Source organism: Tympanuchus pallidicinctus, unplaced genomic scaffold (assembly GCF_026119805.1).
Source record: "Tympanuchus pallidicinctus isolate F22 unplaced genomic scaffold, pur_lepc_1.0 scaffold2, whole genome shotgun sequence".
Classification (NCBI taxonomy): domain Eukaryota; kingdom Metazoa; phylum Chordata; class Aves; order Galliformes; family Phasianidae; genus Tympanuchus; species Tympanuchus pallidicinctus.
This window is the reverse complement of record NW_026294721.1, coordinates 44,229,853-44,257,047: the sequence shown is the minus strand read 5'-3', so window position 1 is coordinate 44,257,047 and position 27,195 is coordinate 44,229,853. Positions and strand designations below refer to the sequence as shown.

Here is a 27,195-nt window from a genome sequence, read left to right as displayed (position 1 = left end):
ACTTCCTGAAACCAATTTTAATTAACAAATGAACTGAAGGATGCTTTCTCAGTTGGTATGATTGCAAGAATTCTCAACTTCAAACAAGCAGAGAAGGCTATCAGAATTTGACCAGGATTTCACAGACATGTAAATTGTCTCTTAGGCTGGTCATTCCTCTATGTATTCTGTAGCTGCTGGGCTGATGTGGGGAAGCTGCAAATAGATGATAATGTAAGCAATGACAATTTCCAATGTGATTTAATCCTAATTTCAAATTAGTTAGGCTGTAGTTCTGAATTCTGTTTTTTTCTTTCTTCTTTGGGGGAGAGGTGTTATTTTGTTTTGCTGTTTAAACTGAGGAAACAATACAGAAAATACTCACCAAGATCAGATTTTGTTACAGAACAAGATGTTCAGAGAATCCAGAGCTATACAAAGAGCGAGAGAAGAGCATGACATCTCTGAGACTGACTAGAGCCAAATGTGGAGAATGTACCTCAGCCAGGAGAGGCTGTACACGTCTGAACAACTCTGGAAATATGACCTCTGCCACTGAGGCAAATCTGTCAAGCTGTATGTCATGACTGAAAATTAACTGTGACAAACAGGACTTCTCTAGGATTCCCTGTAAACTACAGGCTCTCCAGAAAGAGCAAATGAAATTGAGACAGACTAGAAAGCTCAAGGGAACCTCTGCATTCTTTATTCCATCAGCTTTGCAACACATCCTTATAAGCCAGCACAGAAATTGATATTCAAGATGACCAAAAAAGATGTCTAGATTTTTTTCCTTAGAGAAGCCAAATCTTCATTAAAGACTAGTTATCTGCATCTTGCTGCGAGGAATTAAACTGCCTTTGTCAACCTCTGTTACACTGTGAAGCTCTTTCATTTGAGTGTCTTTTAAGGTGCATTTTACCACAGGGCTATATTCCAGGTTAATTAATAGCATGCGACTGAAAACAGTTTGCTGAACTAGCAGAACAGCTCAGTAAGACATATCCAAAAAGAGAGAGATTCTTCTGGCACTGATTTTATCTAAAGTTGTGTTTTGGTATTCACTGATAGGAAGTGAGACCAGAAACAGCTTCCATCTCAGCCAGTCTTGACTGGCAGACACTGCCCTACCTTAAAAGCACACAGAAGTAGTCCTGGGGCAGCTTTGCTTTCTGTGTTCTCATCTTTCTACATTGTTCCTCTGAAGGAGGGATGCACTGTGTTCTCACTCTCATCTTGCTGGCAGTCTTCTGTGTAATTATAACTCTTTTCTGCACTGCTAGGAAAGGGTGAGCTCCTATTTCTAGTGAAGACTTCAATCTTGCAAAACACTCTAGTCTACAATTTTTAAGCAGTTTCGCTGTTACATACTTATGGTACAGGCTTCTTTCAGGTGTTGAAGTGTCCAGCCCTGTAACCATTCAAGATATATCTTAAGTGAAGTTATATGTAGTTCTTCACGCTCACTGTCATAAAACAAATAAATAAATCGTTCTCCAATTCTCTTTTAGAGTTATCAAAGTAAGAGACTGGAAAGAAGATGCCAGCTTCCTCTTCTTGCAATACAAGGAGCAGAGAGAGTTGGTCAAATAGCAACAATAAAGTCAATGTTCCTAATAGGGAATATTTCTCACCCCATGTGGACTGCTGCTAGCACAAGGCTGAAATTCAATTTGTATACAATACCTAAAATTACCCATAATTTACATTCAGAAAAAAGTATTTCAGAAAAGCTGACATCAGTTTTTATTGTTATTAAAGAAATAGTATGAGGGGATAATGCAGAGGCTGAAGGGTAGCAGGTTATAAAAATGAAGGAAAACATGAGGGAAAAGAAGGGGGGAGAAGAAGGACACCAGACTTAGATATAATGCTAGAACAGACAATTACTAGCAGCACTGCAAATAAGATCCTCAGCTTACAGTCTTCCTTGGGGTCAGTGGGGAGAGATTTACTGACACCACTTGAAAATACCTGAAAATAGAACAGGCAATCACATACCTCACAGTACCTGGAAACGTATCAATAAATGCATTCTAGGCAGTGACTGCCAGCCCTCTGATCAAGTGTTTTTCAGTGGCTTGCTTTTGTCTAGCTCAGAACTGAATCATTTTAGAGCAGCCTGAGTGTGACTGCACTGTACTGTATTATACTTGATTTTGCAACCACAGAATAACAGAATCACCAGGGTTGGAAGGGACCTCAAGGATCATGAATCTTGAACCCCCCTGCCACATGCAGGGCCACCAACCTCCCCATTTAATACTAGACCAGGTTGCCCAGGGTCCCATCCAACCTGGCCCTGAACACCTCCAAGGACGGGGCATCCATAACCTCCTCTCTGAGCAGCCTGTTTTCCAGCACCTCACCACTCTCTCTGTAAAGAATTTTCCCCTGACATCCAACCTAAATCTCCCCTCCCTCAATTCAAACCATTTCCCCTTGTCCTGCAGTTATCTACCCTTTCAAAGAGTTGATTCCTCTCCTGTTTGTAGGCTCCCTTCAGGTACTGAAAAGCTGCAATGAGGTCACCCCACAGCCTTCTTTTCTCCAGGCTGAACAAATCCAGCTCCCTCAGTCTGCCTTCAGAGGAGAGGTGCTCCAGTCCCCTCCAGTCTTCGTGGTACTCCTCTGGACCCTGTCCAACAGCTCCCTGCCTTTCTTGTACTGGGGGCTCCAGACCTTGATGCAGTACTCCAGATGGGGCTTCACAAGAGCAGAGTAGGGGGGGGACAATCACCTCCCTGTCCTTGCTGGCCACCCCTCTTCTGATGAGCACAAGATACCATTTGCTTTCCGAGCTGCAAGGGCACACTGCTGGCTCGTGTTAAGTTTTTCATCTATCAAGACCCTCAGGTCCTCCTCTGCAGGGCTGCTCTCAAGGACTGCTCCTTTCAGACTGTATGGATGCCTGGGATTCCTCTGGCCCAAGTGCAAAACTCTGCACTTCGCCGTGCTGAACCTCATCAGGTTTACCCAGGCCCACCTTTCCAGCTTGTTGAGGTCCCTCTGAATGGCATCCCTTCCTTCCACTGTGAACCCTTCGATATCAAATTGCTCCAATCACATCAGCCACATTTAACACTTAGTCTGTGTTTCCAACTCCTTTCTAAACACTTACAATAACGCAGAAAATATATAGTAACCTCCTATCAAAGAAGCTGTCACCATGCAAAACCCAATGTGTTCTATGTCCCAACAGAACATGACAGAATGGCTGGAAATAGTAGCTGGGCTGAGGCACAGCTCACCTGAAAAGCAGTTTACTGAGGGGTAGATTACTGCGTGTGTTTAGAGCTGATGAAGAATATGGGAGTACATAACAGGAAAACATATGCAAGATGTTTCCAGTTCTGCATATATCCCTCCTTGAAAATGCTTACCCTTTCTGAAGAGCTCTTGAAGGCTCTCAGCGCTTTGATTCAAAATAGCCCATATTTCTTCTTCTTGCAGTGGCCCTCCCCGAACCTCCAGAGCCTCAGCCAGTGACACATGCATGTTATCTGCAAAATGAGACACAACTGAGTTAAGAATATACAGCAATTATTTTCTGCAAGTCCTCTGATATTAACAGAATTCAACAGACGTAGATAATACAAAATATTTACCATAAGGATCAAAAGAAAACAACACAAAATTGATCACCTGGTCATATGAAGATGAAAAACCAAACGTCTCTTGTTCATCACTGGCAAAAATGCATAGCTAACGATAATGATTATGTTGAAAAATAGCATTTTGTAGCTGAGAATTTGTTGTATCTATTGGTAATGCTGTGCTCTCAGTTTCTATGGTAATTTCCATAGGAGTACATAGAGGGCATTGCTTTTGGAGAGACCTACATATATTATGGTACTGAAAATTACACATTGTTGGCTGCATTTTATCAGAGACAATTTAGTTTTCTTTAATTCATAGCTTTCTAGCTTTTAGCTTTCATTTAGTCAGCATAGCATGAATGAAAGAAAAATAAATTAAGAACTGATTTGGAAAACTAAAGTAGAACACAACAAAGCACTCATTACTACAAACATGGTATTGTGCAAAATGCCACGAGCTGCAATTTCTCACTGAAAGGCACCTACGGAGAATTACAGTCAGTTTTTTTTAATTTTATCTTTTCTTCCTGAAAACCATCTTAAAACTGCAGCGCTGGCTGCTTTGACAGACAAGAAGGGTAACACAACTGAAAGGAACTTTCTCAGTTCTGTCTCACCAGTACTCACACAGAATAAGGAAACAATGCTGTGATTTCTCTCTCTACCTTGAAGTTTGGGCTGACCCATTTATGGTCTTTTGTAACCCTGGAAGCGATCAGAAAAAAATTATATCTGAAACTGCGCTTTCACAGACTTTAAGAGGAAATATTTCTTCTTCAAAAGAGTGGTGATGCAGTGGCATGACAGGCTGTCAAAGAAGGAGGTGAAATCACTGTTCTTGGAGGCGTTCAAGAACCATGGAGATGTGGCACTGAGGGACACGGTTAGTGGGCATGGTGGGGACGCGCTGGTGGTTGGACTTGGTGATCTTAGAGAACCTTTCCAACCCTAGTGGTTTTATGATTCTATGATTCAATGATTCAATTCTCTGCAGGTACTGTCCACATTCTACAGACTGCCTGTGGGTTTTTCACAAGAAGAAAGTTGTAGGAATGATACACTTCTAAACTTGCTCATCTTCTAGGATCCTCCCAAAGGGTCTGTCCCTTGGTGAACGCAGTGCAAAAAGAGGCTGCTCCTGAATTTCAGAAGTGGACAATATGGGCTTAGAACAAGTAACACCATGGGGAACGCACAGACTTTTCTCTCATGCTCATGGTATGTACATAAAGTCTATTTTCAACTTTCTTCCTTTGTAATAGCAGTGCCATTCTTGGCAGTTCCTGCACTTTTCAGTGTATGAACATGACTGGCAGAAAGCACTCAGGTGCACTGGGAGCTCTTCACAAGGTGGGAAGTCTGGGACAGCTGTGATCCCCGGGTCATATCTACAGGCTATGTGACTCAAACTGTGTCAGCTGTGAAGGTGGGGATGCCATATCCAACTGAACAGCACAGCAGATCCTGCCACACAGCCTTTGAACAGTGACATTCACACAGTGGGAAACGCAACACAACACAGGAAGACAGCGACCAAATTAAGAGGTGACACTGGGGAAGTGTACACACGCAGCTGACTTTCAGGTTACTCTTTCTGAGTCAGAATGTACTCCTTGACCATACACAAGTGCAATTTCTGCAGGAAAGGAGTTACATCGTGGTTTTATTTGCTTCTGGACAAGAAAGTGAACTCAAGTATAAACCGTTCATCCCAACAAGCCCTGTATGCAGTTTCTCACCCTCCATGCCATTCCACCCTAAGCCATACAGGCAGCACAGCTTCAAGACAGAATGCAGCTGAGGCCAAAGGCCTCTCCCCTACCAAACACCTCCCTTCCAAAGCCTGTTTAGCTCCCAAGCACAAGTGCCAGCTCCTTCCTCTTGGGCAGATGGCTCAGGCACTCCCTGGCAGTACAACAAGCAAAGCATGCTTGGTCACCTCCCCTCCCTGTACTGCACTATGCAACCCACAGCAAGGGCCCAGCACCTACAGAGCACCACATAGCCCCACACCAAATAACACTGTCAAACTCTCATCAATCGAGTATACACTTACTTCTCTTCCTACCACTTCAGTCTGCAAATCAACATGCTTTTTAATTATTTATGTGTGCAGCTAAGATGCTCAGATTCCTCTTTCCCCTGACCACTGACAATTTTCCCTCTGAATTTTAAATTGGAAATAGCACCTGAGAATTAGAAACGTCATGGCCTGCTCTTTCAAGATTTTAAGGAACATTTGCCAACCAAATTACTAAGAAAGTATTGCTGTAACTGTGTTGATAAAGACTGTACTATTAGTCATTTTGTAAATGAGATCCTAAAAGCACAAGACTGAAAGTCAAAAGGCTGAACTGCTCCAACAACTCTGTGTGTTGGTTTTGAACAACACACATTCTTTGCTATTTACCCTGCCTTCCAGATCAGCATTTTTCCCCACATTCCACGTTCAGAACCAAAACCCCAGGACACACGCTGTGTTTTAACAACATGGGTTCACTGAGATGCCTGCAGCTACTTCATTCTTGCTGCGTATCTCATCAGAGCACACTGCCAAGAAATGCAGAGAACGGCTGCTCCGGTTACATGCTGTCATTTGCTACATTCACTAGAAGTAGGGAAATAAAAATCCAGAAAATAAAAACACTGTTGGAGCTTCTAGATCACCACAGAAAACACGCTGGGATTCATTTTTCTCTTTTGACAAAATGAGAAACAGAGAAGAGAGGCAGCAGAAAGGCTCTGTGAGAGTCCTAAATCTGCTGTGTGGTTAACAAGAAGAAAAAAAAAGACACAAAACCAAAAGAAACCCTTTCTTCATGTCAAACTTTATCTGTCTACAACAGGAACATTAATGCCCGCTGCTCTATCAGTATATCTGGTCAAAAATGGCAGTTTCTGACAAGTGCTCTTCTCTTAGCAGTCAGAAAGATCCCTTTATCAACTTCTGCTTTGAAGACTCTAATGTTTGAAAGCAGAAGCACCATAAGACGTATTTCTGTCCAAAAACAAATAAGTAGGCACAACACACTCTTAAAATTTAAATCTCCAAAGCCACTCTTAGCTGCCCAGAAACAAACACAAACTGTCTTGCTGAGCACTCGCTGAATACAAAGTGCCTTCCAGAAGCACCCAATGCTCACAGAGCCCATTGAAACCAAACTGGGGTTGTACCAGGACATTTTGGAAGCGTGGCCTCTCCTATTTCAGAGCCTGAGCACCTGGAGTCATTGCCATGCCCTGTAATCTCAGAGTGCCGGCACCACGCTGTTTATTTATGCTGACCCACATCTCACACCCTTGAAGACTGAGAATGCACCTATCAGTTTATCCCCAGTAACACCATTGCTGAAACTGTGCTTAAGTGGGGAACCCTGGAGCCAACTCAAAAAGCTCAGGCTCCAGTACCCTTTGAAACCTTATTTTCAAATCCACAGAGGTTAGTGTGTACGACAAGTGTGGCTCCCTGTAGCTGCAGGTCCAATTTGCATAGACTCTCCACAAAATAAGGCACTGTTTGCAAATATTTAATTCAGGCATGCAATCAGGGTAAATACATAAGCTAATCAAATCTGCTGTGTTTATGGATAATTGTTTAGAATCCAACACTCAAGATACTTACTGCACACTGTTATCAAGTATTGCCCTAGAGAATAAGGAAACAAGCCCTGTGCTATGCCTGCCATTTTCATGTCTACAGATACAAATAGGAGATATAAATGGAGGAGAGCCCCACAAGGCACAGATCTTGCCCTCTTCTTTTTTTTCTTTTTTTGTTAAGTCTCTAAATAACCACTGGAAATGATACAAATGGAAGTTGTTGAACCAAACATGCTTCTTGGTACTTCTCATTCCATCAGTCCCTCTTTCATTTGGAGACACTGGTATTAACACAATAGAACACCTTTCTCCCTCAATTCGTGGAAATTTCTTCCATTCCTGTTTTCCTTTCATCGCTGTTTTGCTCCTGCAGGCAGACAGGATGCAATCCAGCAACACAGTGCCATACACCTGGGCTAAACCACACATTTTATCAAGAAAGTTCCTTTACAATTGCATCTCCTCTTCAAACTGATGCTTTCTCCTTGACCTGACATCCCCTATGTAAAAGAGCAGTAATTAACTCCAATTTGCAATAACACTCGAGAAAGCTGAACATTCCCAGAAGCACAGGAGGCTTCTAGCCCTTCTGTTCTGGCAATACAGTGATGCCTTCACATATTGCCAGATGAGACGTCAGCATTTCCCTGCAAAGCCTTCAATCACCCTTGGATTGCAGTGTCCAGTGTCAATCCCAGCTTGCACCCCAGGGCAAGAGGTGTGCATTTTGCTGGAGGAGCATTAGCTTTCTTCCCTGGAAGGTGGAAAGAAATCAGCTTTCAGCACTGGACGGAAGACTCAATGGAAGAAATGCAGAGTTGTAGCTGACAGTACGCTCACTCCCTTCTCCCTGTTCTGCGTCTCTATCACCAAAACCAGATCAACTTGTTTATCTGAGGCTCCAGGGAAGGCAAACTAGTAAATCCAGTCCAAAATTTATATTATAATCATCATGAAAGTCGTGTTTCCTAGGCAACAGCAGACTGTTCTTTTATACATCAGGGCAGCAGATGTTTCACATCTGATATTAAAATTGTATTCAGAAGAGCATACAATTATCACTACAAAGTTAGCATAATCCACGTAAATTGGGGCATGGCTCTCATATCCCTCTCTTGTTTTGTCAGTGTAGTATCCTTGGCAACCCCCTGAGTTTGCTGCTAATCAGCTCTACCTGGGAGAGGCACAGTTCCTACGGTCTTCCTCAGACGTGTAAGTTTCATTTTAATTGCTAAGTAGCAGCAGGATACCTGCAACTAACACCAACTTCATGAAGGGAAAAGCAGAAATTTCAGGGCTGCAAAAACAGCTTGGGTTCTTAAAAGCCTAAACTTCAATTCTCTCCTGTGGTAATAAAGCAGTATCAATTGTGCTACATTTGAGCAATTCTCCAGTATACTGGTGGTTCGATGCTTTTAGACATTCATTTGTTGAGACTTTCCATTCTCAACAACTGAACAGTCCCTCACTTTATAGCTATCCCTTCTCAGTTCTACAGCCTTTTGCAGGAAGGTAATTATGAAAGTAAATGAAGACAGCACGACTGGATCAGCAGGAACCTAGGCACAGCATGCCAAGAGTATGAGTCCTCATATTTCTTAGATGCAGCATTACAAAAAGAAAGTTCACTTCAGGAAACTTTACAGGCTGTGGGCTTTTTCTGTTTGTTTGGTTGTTTTTTTGTTTTTTGGGTTTGTTTGTTTTTTTTTTTTTTACTCAAAACAATTGCTGACTTTCAGGTAAATATAAGAATACTGTGACATAACTGAGATAAAATGTTGGGAAAAAAAAATTAAAACCCACCAACTTTAGTAAGAAAGATAAAGGTTAACACTGCAGTAGCATCTGTAAATCACTATTATATTTTACACTCTTACCAATGTATGAAGGCTCACTCTCCATCATAGGTTATTCAAAACTAAACTTTATTCTAGCATACTTGTGTTCGATCCTTCACTAAATTGCTTTACAATCAGCAAAGGAGAAATTCATTTTCCACCTATCAACAATACTGCCAACTTCTCAGTAATTTAAACTTCTCTACATCACTGCTGTAGCCCTACGACACAGGCAATCACCAGAGAATCCCAGGACCTGCAGCAGAAAAAGAAGCACGTCACCTTTCCAGACAGTTACCACTTCATGTTCTATTTCTGGGAAAAAAACTGCTGGGCAACACAGCATAAGGAACAGAGCATTACAAGGTCAGCAGCTCGATGACACCATGAATATCTTATCTGTGAACTCACCTGTCTGGGAATAAAGCAATTACTCACACAAGGTATGACTAATTCCCATTGTGAAATTCTGCATTTCTACCCTGAAAAACAGACAAGCCAGAACATAAGCCTACATTTCAGCTGTCAAGAACTGTATACACAAGAACAACGGCATTTTTAGGACCAATGCATAAGCTTGGAGATCTTTGTTCTACTTCAACTGAATTAATTCAAGGTCAGTAGCAGGTATCAAGTCTGCTATCCAGAGCAAAGCATTTTCTTCACTCCTCTGTAGCGGGGAAAAAAAGGCATTCTTTCCACAGAAAAGCAAAAATTTGTATGCAAAATTATTAGATATTACTAAGAATGAAGTTATGGTGCTACAAAGCACTAGATCTACACTTTTTAGATGCTCAAAATACAATTTAGAAGGTGTACGATCTATATTTCTCCCAGCAGGTGTTAACATTTGTACAAAGATCTTTGTTGAAGAAATCCCAGGAGGGGAAGGCTGTAGGGGGAAGTAAACACCCAATTTTATAATACCATGTCATATACTTTCAAGTGAGATCCAGATTCAAGGAAACTACTTCAAAGACGAGGTAGCTGATAAGATGCCAACCCTGTCCTGGAGAGCAGACCAAGAAACACATATGCTCCAAGGGGAAGGCAGAGAAGTGAACGAGCTGCTGGCTGCATTTCACCGGTCCATAGCACAATTATCCTACAGAGCAATGCAAAGGACAACAGCTGATAAGCTGCTGCTTCATTACGCTTTCCTCAAATGAAGGCAGACTGTCCTGAAAGACATAAAAAGCACTGTCAAATGAAGTTATGTTCCTACCCCTCTAAACTTTATATCAGCCTTCAGGAAGGACACGTTTTTCGTAATATATGCCCACATCAGAGCCTGAGCAGATACGTGTGTGCATGTATTACATTACCACACATTTATACATTAGGTAAATGCAGATTTGTATATATATATACTTCATATGTACCAAATAATTCATTTTTATGTTTCTCCTGCAGAACAGGAAAAAAACCCTGGGGGGCAAATGGAGCTGTAAAGCAACAGGAACACCAATCTACTTTTAGAAGTCAACATCGATCATTTCAAAGCTTAATAAGAGGTCTCTAAAACCTATTAAGGGTTTTGGCTAAGGCAGCTTTAAAGCAAGGTTCTGTAAGCATTTGTAAAAGTAGATTTGATAGCTGCAGATGGGATGCAGCAGAGCTCCGTCTGTCCAGAAAGCAGCTCTTCATTCCACATGCATGGTACCGCAAGTCCAGCACTGACCCATTGTGCAGGGCAGAAGCACTGCAGGAGAAGCACCTTGATGACATCCACACAAAGATCTACTCTATGGAGAAAGGTCTTCCCTCCACTCCGACCCGCTTTCCATGCAAAATGTTCAATTTATCTGCTGCTTCTTGAAAGTGCTTAGCAGCTGCTAAAGTGATAGAAAGGATGTTTCCCCTTTGTGAAGTAAAGCACAGCTTTGAGAAGCGGACTCTTGAAAATTAGTCAGTATTGTACTTGAGCAAGGTTACATCTCATTTTTATAGTCAGTAATTGAGAGTCTGCTAAAGGCACACAGATTCATAGAATGGTCTGGGTTGAAAGGGACCACTACTATCATTGAGTTTCAACCCCGCTGCTATGCGCAGGGTCACCAACTACCAGACCAGGCTGCCCAGAGCCACATCCAGCCTGGCCTTGAATGCCTTCAGGGATGGGGCATCCACAACCTCCTTGGGCGACCTGTTCCAGTGTGTCACCACTCTCTGGGGGAAAAACTTTTTCCTAACCTAAAACTACCCCGTCTCAGTTTGAAACCATTCCCCCTCTCCTCTCACTATCCACACTCTGAAAAAGCACTCAGCAAAAAGGTCTGCACATCATCTGTCTTAAACATGGTTCTGTGAAACCAAATTGGAAAAAAATATATAAATAAATTGGTTAATATAGAAGACGCCTGTGCCCAGATTCAGATGCACTAAGTGCAAACATGGAGATTCCTACTTCTGCCTAACAGCTGTTTGGCAAAAGCAGAGTTCCTGGCAACTAGGGGGACTATTTGCTCTTTTAGATTGTGGATCCCTTCTTTTGGCATCTTTTTCCACACTCATGCAGACACATAAATTGACTGAGACAAAAGGTATACACACTGTCTGCACACACTCCCCAGCCAGCAAGCAATTCGCGGGGCACATCAGAAAAATCTGAACAAGAGCAAACAACACACAGCATTGCTTTCATGTTATCAAACAGACCAATTACCCACAGTAAGGCAGCCAGACTTCATAGGAAGGCACTATTCCCCACTGGCTCATTATAGAATTTCCCAAAAGGCCGAAGCATCCACTTGCTTTGGTGTTTTCATACTCCAGTATTTCTCAAACTCTCAAGTCACCTTGGATCTCTGTTAAATCTATACTCAGCAGGGTTTCTAAGCATTACCACCTTGCAAGCACTGCATAGATGTTGCCTTTTCCACTCAGACTTTCTGTATCAAGGATCCACAGTTGATCTGCTTTCTGCAGCTCAAGACATCAATCATGATTTACCTACTGCTTGCCCATCTGCCCAGATGGCACTCAGCTCTGTAGATGCAGAGCTGGTTGAGCAATAAGAACAGTGTAGTCAATGCGACACACATCACCACCTGATCAGAACATCAAGAACTACCTGTCAGCTGAAAAGCTTTGACAAAAAAAACATGAAGTTCTTTGGTCATGAATGTCTGCTTTTCAGATGATCTCTTCATGAAAGCCAAAAGCTTCCAGAATAGCTTACATTGCCTTATTTAAATCCTGCAATTAGAGGGTTTTTAGCTCCAGATTAATTAGTGGACAAATCAACTTGAAAACTTGGAATGCCTATGATTAGGAAATCTAAAATCTCTAAAACATTAGTTGACACAGCACAAAGGGCTTTGTCCCAAAATAACACACTAACAGGAATGTGGCCAGGTAATGCAAGTCCCTCAGCCTCTCACTCTGTTTATCGCACTTTAGAAAAATATATAATAATTACACACTATATGATTTAATATGCTGTTTACAACTTAACAATTATTAAATTGCCTATACAGCCCCTTGAACACAGTTCACTCACACACCCCATTTCTGATTCACCTCCAATTAAGACATGCTATGTTTACTGAGTCCTACAGCCACGACATTCTTCATGCTTAAACTGCCCTCAATGGTGACATGACTTAGGACTTCATAGTCCTCTTCTTTTTAGGTGGGACAAGACATTAATTCCTTTCCTAAGAGACTGTTCCACCTGTTACTGCTGCCCAAGCTTATAGTTTCTGAGACAAAAAATTAAACAAGATTCAGAGCACAGACGGAACCTTGACACAAAGAATATAAGCACTGGTATTATTTGACAGCAATATGAATAGCTGCAGAGTGATGTGTACAACTCTTAACTACATCTTCCACACACACATAACAGATAACCTAAAGCCACAGCCAGTGAGACGGCCCAGTGTCACACATCTCATTTAGCTCAGTGCACTAGAATGCAACAACACTCCATCCAACTGCAGTATTTTGGTACTTGGAGAGATGACAGGACAGAACAAGCTATAGAAGAGAGCATTGCCAGAAAACAGGAAAAACAAGATAGCAGCACCTCCTCCCTTCCCTTACACAATGACAAGCCCTCTGTTGCAAAAAAAAAAAAAAAAAAAAAAAAAAAACCAACAAACCAAAAAACAAAACAAAAACAAAACAAAACAAAACCCCAAAGTTCAGGGAAGTTCTACTTTGTATGGATGCTCAATTCATTCACGTTCGTAGAGTTAGAGGACAAAGAGCCATATTAACACCCTTGGCTGCATAACAAGGACAAGCCAGCAGAACCTTTTCCAGTGCCGGCCTAGATGCCATGAGAGGAAAGCAAGTCCTGGCATCACCTTTCTTCTCTTTTGATAATGTTCTGTGAGCAGTAATGGACAGCAAGTGAGCCTGAGGACACACATGCAGTGCTCAGGCACAAACTGTGTTCACTGAACTGCGATGGAACCCAGCAGAAGATTGTATGAACCTCTAACAGTCCTGCTCAGCTGAGGCACTGAGTGAAATATGAATGGAAAGGTAACAGAAGAGCACTTGAATTTATTGGCAGGGCTAGAGCACAAAGAGCTACACCAGTTAAGGAATGCAACAGATTTTGCTGCTCTCAAAATCATTTTGGTAATTCCATATCCTACTCTTTTAGTTCACAGAGACCCAAAGAAACGCTAACTAGAGAACATAAAAGAAGTAGAAACACCACAAGTAGACCAAAAAATGTGAGCACTCTAAAATCCAAAAGCTCAACTCTTACAAAACATGGTCTTTATACTAGGTTTCATCCCTTCCATGCACGGGTATAACTTTTACAACCCAAGTATTACAGAACAGAACCACATATAACTTCAGAATGTTATACCACAGCTTTCAAAACTTTCTTATATAAGATCTCACTATCATACATTCCTTATCAACTCTGCTTATCAAATGCTGAACTAGAATGTTGAAAGTTATCGAACTGGAAATGGCTTCCAGAATTTTTGAATATTTTAAAGTTGGGAAAAGGATGTTTTTGGGAACAAGATTTTTTAACCAATATCTATAGAAATCAGACAAGAACTGTCCAGATTTGAAAGCATGTTGGCACTCAGACCTCCCCTGGCCCCAAATACTAGGTTCAGTATTAAGTTTCCAGCCACCCCAAACACAATCCTCTACCAAAAAAAAAAAAGTAAAAATAAAAATAAAAAATAGAGGGAACAGTAAATCCATAGCAGTAGAAAAGATTAAGAAGTCTCAATATGAAAACATACAGAAAACATACCAAGTAAATAGTGTTTTCAGCTCCAAATATCTCTTTCATATACCTAAATTGAATATTGCACTTTTCCATTAACTTTGGAGGGGGAAGTGAAATAAACCATAAAGCTGCTGTTATTAGAACTGTGTTATCCACTGCAACTCCAGGTCTTACACGGCACAAAAAGAGAAATGCAACAGTAAGGAACACAATTTTTTCCACATTTAACATAATAGCTGTATGCACTTAAAGTGCATCAATGGATTAGGTTAATTTCTTCTCTTCTGGAGGACTGTTTTCTGCCTTTGGCAGGTAAGGTTTTGATCAGCTTGTCAAACCTCTGAGAAGAAATACAGCAGCCACCTACATCAAATTACTTTATCTTGAGAATAGTAACGTTTCCTTCACCTCAGTCCCTCTTCTCCACCATCTATTTTTTATCCTACATTTTAGGTACTGGCTTGAAAGGTCATCCATTTAACTCATAGCATAAAGGACTACAGAATTTATCTCTGATCAAAAGATAGAATTCAATTTTTTTTCCATAATATCCACTGAGCTTTCCCTAGAGATCTGAAAACAAAAGTAGACTCTAAGCCACAACTACCACAACTCCCTGCTCCACTGAGGAGTGCCTCACAGTAGCGATCGAATCTCCAATTCCCCATGCCCAGTATCACTCTTAATTGATTAATTATCAGACTAAGCCAACTAATGGAACACAGCAGGACAATCTGTCTTGTTTTGTAACAGGGAAGAGATCACACTGCTATCTATAATCACAGACACCCGAATGGGAACCAATTTCTGCATCTTTTCACCTTCCCATGATTTTCATAACAAAGCAACAAAACCTGGTCCTAGCATGTCGGTTTACCTCAAGCTGCAGAGGAGAAAATAAAAATGGGAAGAGAAAGACCAAAGTTTGACAAGTTAAATCTCAAAAAGGTGGAACATTCAATATCTTTTCAGAAGCACAGCTTCCTCACCACGCGGAGGAACAAAGACAGAACCAAAAACACCATCAGCCATAGAGAGAAGCAAGACAGAGAGAAGAGGAGCTGCATGAGTGCACACACAAACCGTCTCAGCTGGGGAAGGGACACTCAACACAGAGGCATAATTCTTTACAGGTGCCATGTCTTGCTGGCAAACATAAGACATACTGTTGATCATTGATATCATAATTACTGATCAATTTTTGGGGGGTAAAATTTTCATGCCTTGCTTTACTAGCTGCTTTTCATCCACTTATCTGGAAACCGAATATTACCCCAATCGTTTAGGGCAAAATAATTGCCTACAGCAATTCACAAGCTGTATTTTGAAATTCAAAGATTAAAAGCTTTAGCATTAGCAGAAACTCTAACTGAAGACAGCTGGCACTCAAACTAGCCTTCACCTTTTATCATGCTGACCAGTACCTCCTTCAGTAGGCCAGTGGGCTTCCACAACAAGACTTCTGCAAAAGTGGCTGTAAGACTTCACCCTGCATTCTACACCAGTAGTAAAGATAAACAGGCAGTAAAGCCCCTCACATCTCCAGGTGACATCTGGGAAGGGAAAACAAAAGAAAAATGTACTGAAAACAGTTTATAGACAGGGTATCTTGGGGCTCCGAAGTACTAGAGAAAGCAATCACTCCCATGAGATGCATTTTCGTTCTGGCACAACAGCCTCTCCTTTTTTTCTTTTTTAAACTGGTTTTATAGCATATCATTGAAAATACATCATAAACCTCGAACTGAATGCTGTCTGCATAACAAGTAAATTTATATAGAAATTATTGAAGTCTAGACAGGCAATCGTTTCTCTTCCCCTTGTCCAAAACCACTGAAAAGGGAAGCAGAAGCAGCACATTTTGCATCATCAGCAGACTTCCCAAGTTGCAGTTCATGCTACGGTGAAAAGTTAAATGCTGTGATCTTCAATTCTTTAATATTCTCAAAGCAAAAACAATGGGTGGGGCAGAATAAGAGAGCATGCATATATCAAAGAATTCAGTTAACATCGAACTTAAATATTTTCTGTAATATTGAAAAGTATATTCTGCACTATGCAAGCAAGTTTCACATATCAAACTAAATGCAACTTGTTTTTTCTATTTGGCTATTTAATAGCCAGTAGTGAAAGATAGAGCTCGCAGCTGTTGGACAGTATCACGTAACTAAAAGGTTTAAGGTAAAAAATCCTCTTTTTGACTCTTCTGTGGTTATTTCAGCAAGCAGGGCAAAAGAGCCCACAGAGCAAAAGAGCACTTGCTCTCATGCCAACAGAAAAAAGCAATCTGACATTGAGGCAGGCAAGAACAAAAAGAATGCCTTTCATCATTATGGAACTCCCTTCAGTTCTTCAGCAACGTGTCTCTTACCCATAAACAAAATCAACCAATTTACATCTCTGCAATTTGATTTCTATTTGTTTCATTAGCCCTGTTCTTTGAATTTCTGTTTGTATGGCTCTTTTTCTGCTTTCAGTTCACCACAGAACAACTCCATACAACAGATCCCACAGGAATAATTCGAGCTGTGCAGGTGAGATTCAGAACTTCATGATTCCTCACATTGCTCTGAGAGGTAGACTACACATGGTGTCCATCAGAAAACCTTCTTTAGATCTTAGCCATCCATGCCTGCAAGACATTCATCTTCACTGAAGCCTCTTCCCAGCATTCTAGCTGTTCTTTACTGACATCCTGTCTGTTTCTCATTACCTCGTCTCTGCACTGAGCAAAGATTCAGGTACCCAAAAACACTCTCCTCATCATGGCAATCAAGAAAACTGCTTCTGGTCTTAAAACTTTACCACTGCTATTACATGTTTTGACCTTACACTACTTTTTATTCTTTAGAAGTTATTTTTCTCATGACAGTCTAATTCTTTTCAAAAACCCAACTCTGTTACATTAAATTGAGTACACCTTCATTGTTTGCTATTAGGAATACATTGTTTAAAAGCCCACCCAAGATTTTATTTTTCCAGATCATGACTGTTTCATTACCTTAAGCTTGTACAAAGGAACCCAGCAATCTGCATTTTCTAACTCAAACTAGAACTCAGTTAAGATATAAAAATAACCTCTTACATCTTCATTATTACATAAATGATATAAACCATATATTCCCCTGTGAAATAAACCATCTTAAAAGTTTCAGGTCCACAGCAATTGCATACATTACCCACCAACACACGTCAGTACTGAGGTTATTAAAATATAATGCTGACCAACCAATTAACATTCGAATAGATTCATCTAAACTATTTTATTATTTAATCAAATAGAATATTCTCACCTTCATCTTTAATACCAATCAAAAAATGCAATAGAAACTTAGAAGCACTCCAGTGCTAAAACTTGCTCCTCTCTTCCCAACCAATTAATTTGATTCTACAGAACTGTATGACATTCAGCTCCCTTGGTTACACAACTGTCTGTCACTGCATCCCTTTCTAAGATGTCTGAAGGGATTGGGGACTCCGGGTTAGAAGGTCAAAAGCAAGGGACTGCAGACTGAATCAGATAGCTCAACACCCTGCTTGTATCTCTCCTGCTAGGTGGAAGTTTCTCTTTCAGAATCACACAAGCATTAAGGTTGAAAGAAACCTCTAGGATTATCAACTCCAACTGCCAGCCCACCCCCACCCCACCATATCACATCTCAGCATCACATCTCCATGGCACATCAGTTCCCAAGGCTTGGATTTTTTGGCTGCATTGAATTCAACCCTATGAACAGCAAAGAAGCCCATGCAGAGGTGCATGAGCTCCACAGGCAATAAGCAGGGGAAAAAATGTTAAAAATGCCAAGACAAACCTTATTTGGAGGACCTTTCTGTTGCATATGATATTTAGGAACCTAAGCAATGCACAATTTAAGAACTTCTTTTATACAGATGAGGTCACCCCACTCAGCAGCTGTCAGTTCATTGGGCTCCTGAGCAAAGGTGAGATCTGAGCAATCACATCTGTCAGTACTGCCCAGCATGCTGTCAGGATGTCTAATCTCTTTCTGAAAACACTATCAGTTCACATGACATTCCCTTCCAATTACACAGCTCTAATTCAGCACTTTGCAAAGAGTATTTTCTTTGCTGTGAAGAGTTACCAATGAATTTTCTTCAATTTTGTAGGAGAGGAACAGGACAAGTGCCTTGAAGTATTTCTCATGCCTCATGGCCATCTTCTGAAGGCCACCTGGCTTTTTTTTTTTTGTGTGTGTGTGTATATTGCATGTAGCAATACACATTTTCAGCCACTGGACATAAGGAAATGCCCCCCGGCCTGCCTTTGTTGTGCGCACTACCACCACAAGTACCAACAAATCCAAACAACCTTCCACCACAGAAAATACAGTAAGCCTGTGTGCTTAAAGCTTCAGTGAATGGACTGCTCCTAAGTGATAACCCAACTGTGTGGCTACTCAATAACTGAGTCTATAGAGCTGATGGAAACAAACTCGTACCGCTGCCAGCGAGTACATCTTTGTAACCACATTAACATCATTCAAGGGACTGCAATGACAGGGCACTCCGAAAAACAAGGCTGTTCAGAAGTTCTTGGGGATATGACTCTTTCCCTAAGCATGTTCATTTGCCAAGTATACAGCATCAGAAGAAACCTCTTCGAGGGAAAAAAAACAAAAGTTAAAGTTCTGCTATTGCCTCCTAAAGTTACAGTGCTCCACTGCTTGCAGATCTTGCTCAGTGGGTCAGCACAGCAGATCTCCCAGGCAACTGCCTCATTCTTTGGAGTCTGAACAACGTTTGGACTGAAAAAGGAGAAAGACCAACAGATCCCAGACAAAAAGTGGGAGATCCAGGAATGCTGCTCAGGTCAAAGATGTAAAATCTCATCCCAAACTTTATCAAGAAGAAAGTTACTTTTAAAGAGAAATATTGTAAAATTCTAAATTCTCACACAACATTTTTAATACACACACACACATATACGTACATACATATATATTCCAGTGGCTATTCAACATGGGTTCCTTTGCTGCCTTGTCATCTACAGTTTTCTACCAATGTGCTGATTTTGTCTGAAGCTCCCCTTCAAAAGCTTAAGAAGAAACTTCCTCAGGCACAGGTGTACAAAGCAGAACTCAAAAGGAAGGCTGGACAGAACCTCCTCTGTAAAATATGCAGTGATAAATCTACTATCAAGTGCTTCTTGACAAATGAAATCTGCAATAACACGTGTTATTTGCTAGAATTTGCTCTCATTTGCTAGAAGCCAAATTAATGTAAGTAGGTCCAATTCTGATTCTTGCGGAAAATGAAAGGAAATTTATTTCAGAACAATAAACAAGAAAATGCATCTCAACCCTTTTAAGGTTGAATAATTGAAATAGCCTAAGATGTTTGAAATACAAGATCTCTGAAGGAGAAAATGTGATTTATTACCTGGTGAAACACATATTTAAGGAAGTTACATATACTCTGTAATGAGGCTGGATGGATAACTCCCTACAGACCTAACCACACAGCTGTCCAGTCAGCAATGCATACTACAGAGACCGTCTCCCAAAGCAACACATGCACTGTTACTCACTGACATTAACAAGTGAATAACAGAAGCAGAACGTGTACTACCCTATCAAACTATTTGCTTGCCTGGCAGGCAATTTCCCCATTAATTTACTGGTAGCAAATACAGACCTATTATTTCACGGACCATAATCCTAAGCAGCATGAAGGGATCTTCCACTCAGTGATTATATGGGAAAGATGATAAAAGATAAAAATACACATCTACTCTGTTTCCCTTCTGTAACTTTTTGTTGAAATGCTAAGTTTTGCAAATAAAAAGTGGTCAGTAATAATAAATTCCTGCGCTCCATGAGCTGTGACAGAAAGGAACAAGAATAGGTAAGATTCCTTTCAGTATTTCTAAGAATAAAATTATTATATTTCTCAACTACCCATGTATGACACAGGAAAAAATACAACAATATATTCCATTTCTTATGCCTTCATAACTTCAGACAATCTGCAGATGCAAATCTTTCATCACTAAAACCAGGCGTGCTTCTGCTAATACAGATATTTGTAACAGTTTAAGTAAACTTCAAACTCCAATTTAGTCCCCTCTAATCCATTTAATCTTTCAAAATGAGACAACATAGTGCTCAGTAGATCTCAAAAGCCCTACCATAAAGCTTTGACATGCAACCCCAAACATAACTGATGTAAGTCTGAAATGTTGTTGTTAAGATTTCCCCAGATGCATCCTCCAGGTCTCAGAGCACCTGCCATGTTCCAAATGGGGCTTGAAGAGTCACATCCCAACACCTTTCTTTGGTGACCCCATTTGAGTCCTGGGGCCACCCACATCACAGGTTCATTGGTTTCTGTGCCCTCTGCATAGCTACTCACATCTATGTGAAAAATGGAAGACGCAGCAACCAATCTACACACATCATTGAGATGCTGAAGAAAATAATATTAAAAAGGGAAAAATCCTCATCTGAAACATAAAATGAGTCACTGGGAACCAATTCCTTGTACAAACAAGGAGCTGCAAATGAGTGTCTATAACCCCTGTGATAACAAGATAAGTCATGTTCTGTCTGCTTTCAGTAATGAGCTACAAAGCCTCCACATTTAGTTCCTTGTTTTTTCCCCTTGAGAGGCCTTGAGGGTCTGCCCACTACCTGATCCCAACAACGGCTATTACACGAAAAAAATCAAGAAGGACTACAGAACAGACATGAACTCACAAATGCTTACATCTTCAAGCATGCCATTTGGCTGTGAATATTATTTACATTCACGACTTTTTATGCCTTTCAGTGTTGATTCCAAAACAGAAAGGAAGTCAACAGTGAATGAAATAGTTTCTACAGCAACTTGGCATAACTGTGATAGTACAGAGAACTTGTACCTTCAGTTTCATAAAGCAAACAGCCGTGGCATTAAGATTCCAACATATGAGGGTATGCTGGAATCCAATGGGAAGATTCCAGGCACCTGGCTTCTATGGAGTATCAGCTGTAGCTACTTATGACTACGTGTTCAACCTTCAAAACATCAGAAATTTGTGTACTGCAACAGTTTCCCCCCTACAGTCCAAATTCAAGACCAAAAAAACAACAACAACAACAAAAAATTGGATTTCATGGAAAGGCGATAGAGAACTTGTGTTTAAGTTCTCTCACTTGGAAAAAAGTTGAATAGGATCAGAATGTTTCCTTTTAAACTCAACATCAGTTTCAAGCCTACAGCACAACTATAAATCATCTGCAATAACACCATCAAGAAAAATCACCCAGATAATCTTTCAGCTCAATATATACTTTTTTTTTAATTTTTTTTTTTTTAATAAAGCAGATTTCAGCGCTTCTCTGCACGTATGCCTGAAACGAAGCACCTATACATGCAGGCACTTAGCGAAGAGGTCAATGCAACACAAAGACCAGATTCATTTTCTCAGAATCATTTTCAAGAAATTCAGCAAACTCTACAGGAATTTCCCTCCAATACCTCTCCCCCAGACACAGAGAAATGTTCCTAGGACAATTTCACAAAGAAACAAAAAGGCTGGCAGAATACCATGACCCCAAATACACCCCTCCTCTAACAAAGTACAGGCACAAAGAGGTTGAAAGTCTTGCCACCCAAATGTCTGCAGAAGTGATGTTTTCTGACAGGGTGGCTCAAGCACTTGACAAGAAGCCAGTATTCAAATCCAAGTTTCAGCACCTACCTTTTTACTATTTCCACATTTCTCCCTCTGCACTTCACTTCTAGCTTGGAAGTGGGGCACTTGGAAAGGGGAGGGCAGCTTTACGTCCTTTCTCACTCATCTGACTATAAACTGGTTCCAACAGGAACAGTGTGCTGACACGACATCCACTATTAAATATGACATTACAGTATCATCTACAAACCCTTAATGACACTGAATGACCTGAAAAAGTACAGCCTTCAGATATCAGCAGCCAAACATCGGCAACTTTAACACTATGTCTCCTGTAGTTCTCCAATTATTTCTCACTGAATTCCTGTGGCATGCTGGCATGACGTTGTAAATTTACACATAAAAGATGGAGAAAACAGATGGAGCCCTGAGAACAAAGTTTTCTCACCTGTTATTCTTCCTAAGAAGTTTCTTAAGCTAAGCATAGCAGATCCCTATCCTGGCAATTGGATTCAAATTCAAAGGACATATCATTGTCCCAAGGCAGGCACTCAACTGCCTTTTATGAAGGCATTTTAATAGATAATGATGCACAAGAAATATGTCTAGCTGCTTACCAGCTATTTAAGTGGCATAGGAGAAAGAGAAGCCTGGACAAAACAAAAACAGCACCAAAGAGTCTTCTCTCCTGCCCTTCCCATCCATAAGCGTCAGCTTCCTCCTCTGCACCTGAGGAGGAGGTGGGGCTGGGAACCACTTCTTTCAGGAGTTCCACCCTACTTTACAGATGCACAGATTTCATTAACAACTAACTGGCGACATACAACATTAACTTATTCTGGTATTCATGGCTTTCCATCCACAATTGCTCCACGGAAAGTGACGGCTCAGGGCAATCACTTACAGATATTTCCTGCACCATGACACACTATCCTAGAACTCTGGTTCACTGACTGGTTCATTTTAAAACTACAAAACTGTTAACCAACATTTCCTTTGCAATGTCTAAAATGTGGCAAGCAGACCCAACGCTTACAGATTCCCAGGCTTAACAGCGCGCTGGTGAAAGCACTTTCAGTTTTAGAGTATCATCAACAGCATGAAGTCCTAGGCTTGTTACATGAGTAAACTGGAAGGCTCTTCCAGTGAAAACCATTTCCCCTAAGGAGCTGATGTCACTCCTGCCCAAGTTCTGATAGGTGCTGTGAACAACCTCCAGAGACTCTCCAGACTGTAGAGAGCTCCAACAAGGATGCCTGCAGCAGCCAGGCCCTCTGGGCCTTATTGGTCACTGTTTCAACATACAAATATTTGAGGCAGTGTTTAATGTACAGCAGCTCTCAGAGGTTCAGTGATAATGCAGAGCTTTGTTCCAGTGACTGCTACTTCAACAATAAGCTCCATTTCAGAGGCTGTCCAGTCTCATTTTATCTAATTACTCACCTCTCCTGCAGGAGCAGCGTGCAATTAGGGTTGGCTGATTACGATTTGAAGACACTTGGAAGATTTACTGTGCCACCCAACTGCTAATTATTATTGCTCAGACCTGCATTCATTTGAGAGGAAAATAGCTGTGTGCTAATTTATGTCAGAAACTGTCTCTTGTTCCACATGTGAATGTTAATATCCTTGTTTGCTCAACTCCTTAGGAAGCAAAAAGATAAAGGCTGTGCATCTCTATTTGCACTCCTTCAATGCTGTACTTAACCCATATTTACAGGAACCAAATCCCTGACAGCTGACAAATCCCACTTTAAAGTGAAAACAGCAAAGCAACACGGTCAAACATAACACCTTCCTTCCCGCTGAACCAGCAAATGCAATACCTTTACCTAAAAAAACTGCAGCTCTTCCTAGAGAAGCTGAGACATGAATGCCAACTCTCCATTGCTTTGTATTGATGTTGGCTGGAACTGTCATGCGAAGGCACATTACAAGAATCAGTCCCCAAAACTCAAAGGAGACCTTACTGCTCTCTACTACTCCCTGAAAGGAGGCTGTGGGGGGGTGGGTGTCAGACTCTTTTCCCTGGTAAGAGCAATAGGATGAGAGAGAACAGCCTTAAGTTGTGCCAGGGGAGGTTCAGGTTGGATATTAGGAAGAATGTCTTCTCAGAAAAAACATTAAGGTATTGGAAAGGTAGAAGGTGGTGGAGTCAACGTCCCTGGAAGCATTCAAGAACTGTGTGGATGTAGCACTGAGGAACACGGTTAGTGGGCATGGTGGGGATGAGTTGATGGTTGGACTTCGTGGTCTTAGTGGTCTTTTCCAATCTCAGTGACTCTATGATTATACTGCTTACATTTCAGGGCTACTATAAATGGACATGCTTGTTGATGGAAGGAGAGGTTCTTCTGATGAAGCACAAACACCCAGCGTACAAGCTGCACAGACAGGTGTGTCTGATAGCATGAGGAGTGGTGCCAGAATCTGCTGTAACATACTGCCAAACAAAAGATCTAAGAGCAGATTGACTCTTTCTTCATCAGTATTTCTTGCACAAGAACCAACCCACTGTTGATGTTCTCCCAGCTGTGCTTTTGTCCCAGCCGATTCCAACTCTTGAGAGTGTAACTTCTCTGGAGATGTTCGAGACCCACCTGGATGCCTACCTGTGCAACCTGCTGTAGGGAGCCTGCTTTGGCCGGGCGGTTAGACTCGACCTCTAGATGTCCCTTCCAACCCACACAGTTCTGCGATTCTGTAACCGGGGTCACACTATGGCAGCCAGGCACAGGCAGGAGGGGCACAACCCGAACACGACAGCCTCAGTCCCCAGGAGCAGCCCGATCCTTGGACCTCGTCTCACCGAACACGTTCCATCCCGCCGGAGAGGCGGCAGGACCCCATCACGCTCCTTCGCAGCCCCACGCTCAGGCTCCCTCTTCCCACGCAGATCCATCCGCACGCCCAACCCCACAGATACCCGCTCCCAACCCCGCAGTTTCACGTCTTACATCCACTACGCATCGCGCCCACGGAACCAAACCGGTTCCAGCCGTTTCCCCACTACCCAGGAGGGGAACCGAGCAGCTCCCGGCGGCTCCTAAGAAGTCGCCGCCTTTGTTGCTCTCAACGTGCAACTTCGAGAGAATGACACAATCTCCGACAGGAGAGAAATCACCCCACGCTTTGCGGAGGTGTCGATTGCTGGAGATAAAAACCCGGCGAAACCCACGCTGGTTCTCATCACCGACCAGAAAGTGTTCAGAAAGTGTGAAAGCGTCACGCTGCGAGAGGCTGCGAGCCCTTCTCTCGGGCAGCCCCGGGCCCCCAGCTCCGCCCGCTCCGTACCGGCCCTGGGGAGATCCGGAGGCCCCCTCCATCCTCCACACTCCCGGCCCAGCCTTCCTCCCTCCCTGCGTACCGAAGCGCCGTGCCCAGCCCCGCTCACCGCCGCCTCAGGACCTCCGTGGCCGCCGCCTATGGAGGAGCGCGGGGCGGCCGCCAGCACGCAGCACCATCGCCGCCCGCCCCGACGCTCTCCTCTCCCGCACGGCGCTCATGGGCGGGCGCGGCCGCCTACTCTCCCCGCCCCGCCGCTCCCTGCTTCCCTCCCCCTGAGCCCTCAGGCACCCACCGCGGCCTTCCCGCTCCACTCCGCACCGCCGCCCGCCGAGGACCGCCAGAACGCGGGGAGGCGGCCGCGCAGCCGCCCTCCGCCCGCTCCCTCCCTCCCTCCGTCGCGCCCCCGCGGCGGCGGGACGCTGCCGGCACAGGCCCGGCCCTGCCCTCCCCCTCAGCGGGCGGCTCCGAACTCCTCATTCCCATTCTTTCTTTCTCCAGGAGCGATGTTAATTCTGGCGGTTCCTTGTCGTTGGTCCGACAGAAGGCAGTGCTGAGGGGCGGGCGAACCCAGAAGGGACCCCTCCATCACCACGCATCTCCTGAGCAGCCACGCCACAGTGAAATTATCTTATTATTTTAGGCGTCGATGAGGCTGAGTTGGTTCTGTTTCCACTCCGGATTGAGGCTCCTTGTGCCCAGCCCTCCTCTGCTGCTGCCCCAGGAACCCCATGGGAGTTTCTGTATCCTCTGGGAGGCGGATGGGGGTGGGAGATATGAAAAATCTTCCAGCTGCAATGAATTGCAAACTTGCTTTCTCGAAAATGAACTTTTCTAGAATGAAAGTGGAGAAGAACTGTTTCTAGTTTATTTCTGAAGCTTTTTTTTTTTTTTTTTTTTTTGTGGAAAGAATTGCTTGAGTACAAATAAAAATGTTTTACTGTGACTCTTTCATCGTTACATACACATTCCTTTGCAACAACTGCAGAATGAAAGGCTCAGCATGAGTCTGTCACAAGCAATAGTGTCACTGACTGTGTGCAGGTCTTCATAAATTTAAGGACGAATGGAAGGACTAATTAACATTTTTAAGAGACAGCAGCAATCAGAGTTGCTGTTAGTTTTGTAATTAAGATACTCTTTTCTCATAATACAAGTTCTTGAAGTTGATAACTCCGTAAGCAGCCCAGGGAGCTGGTGCAGTCACTGTCTCTGAGGGTGTTCAAGAACTGTGGAGATGTGGCACTGACAGACATGGTTAGTAGGGATGAATTGATGACTGGTTAATCTTAGAGGTCTTTCCAACCTTGATTCTATGATTCAGTGATTCTATTTACACTTAAAGGTGAACTCAAAATATTGCTGCCCACCTTGTGAACCAGAAGAGAGCTCCTGTTGGTGTCCATACATGTATACATCCACATGGCAGGGCCCACCTCCTACTCCTCCAAGTCAGCTTCTCGGGGAAAGAAGAATTCCTTTACAGATATTGATGAACTTCAGTAGATTTTATCCCAAAATTCTGCTTGCATGCTTCAGATCAACGTATAGTTGAAAACGGCTGTTAATGTGTTATCTGCCTCTTTTGCTGCATTTGAAAATAGGGCATGGAAAGGATTCTATAGGGATGTAGAGTTGTTTGTTTGTTTTCAAAGATACGTTATTACTTGAGGTAAATACAATGACTAAAACAGGACTTATTTTCTACAGATGTGTTAAAGTTCAGCCCATGTAGCAAGGCAGCATTGCCTTCTTGAGCTGGATGTCTCTGGATAAAGCAGTCTCCTCCCCAGAATGTCACCTCTCTTAAAAGACTGCAAATTTGATTGCAATTTACTTTCCTCTAAACAAGATTTAGTTCCTTGTTCTTCATCCTGCTAATGGGCATCTGCTTGGGACTCTGTTTTCCTCTGCCTTGTAAATCTATGTGAATATCTTCACAATTATCTCACTAGACTACTTAATTTTATTTCTTTTTAATTAAATACCTTCAACAAGGAAACTTGGGGCCTAGGATCAATGAAAAGCGTAATTTCCATCCTC

General features: G+C 42.3%; 1 protein-coding gene across 8 annotated transcripts in view; it reads right to left on the bottom strand.

Moving 5' to 3' along the window:
• PTPN13 (protein tyrosine phosphatase non-receptor type 13) overlaps window positions 1-25,532 on the bottom strand; it is a 105,855-nt gene extending 80,323 nt beyond the window's left edge. For 5 of the 8 annotated variants that reach the window (XM_052681707.1, XM_052681714.1, XM_052681713.1 and 2 more), the window contains exons 1-2: window positions 25,235-25,372; window positions 3,363-3,482 (exon numbers count right to left, since the gene is read on the bottom strand). In XM_052681707.1, coding sequence (XP_052537667.1) covers window positions 3,363-3,477 — 115 coding nt within the window. In that variant the 5' untranslated portion in view covers window positions 3,478-3,482; window positions 25,235-25,372. Of the gene's footprint in view, window positions 1-3,362; window positions 3,483-22,484; window positions 22,506-25,234; window positions 25,380-25,447 lie in introns of those variants that run through there. The other 3 variants (XM_052681709.1, XM_052681708.1, XM_052681711.1) reach the window with 3 other exon arrangements.
• Between the last annotated feature and the right edge of the window lie 1,663 nt (window positions 25,533-27,195).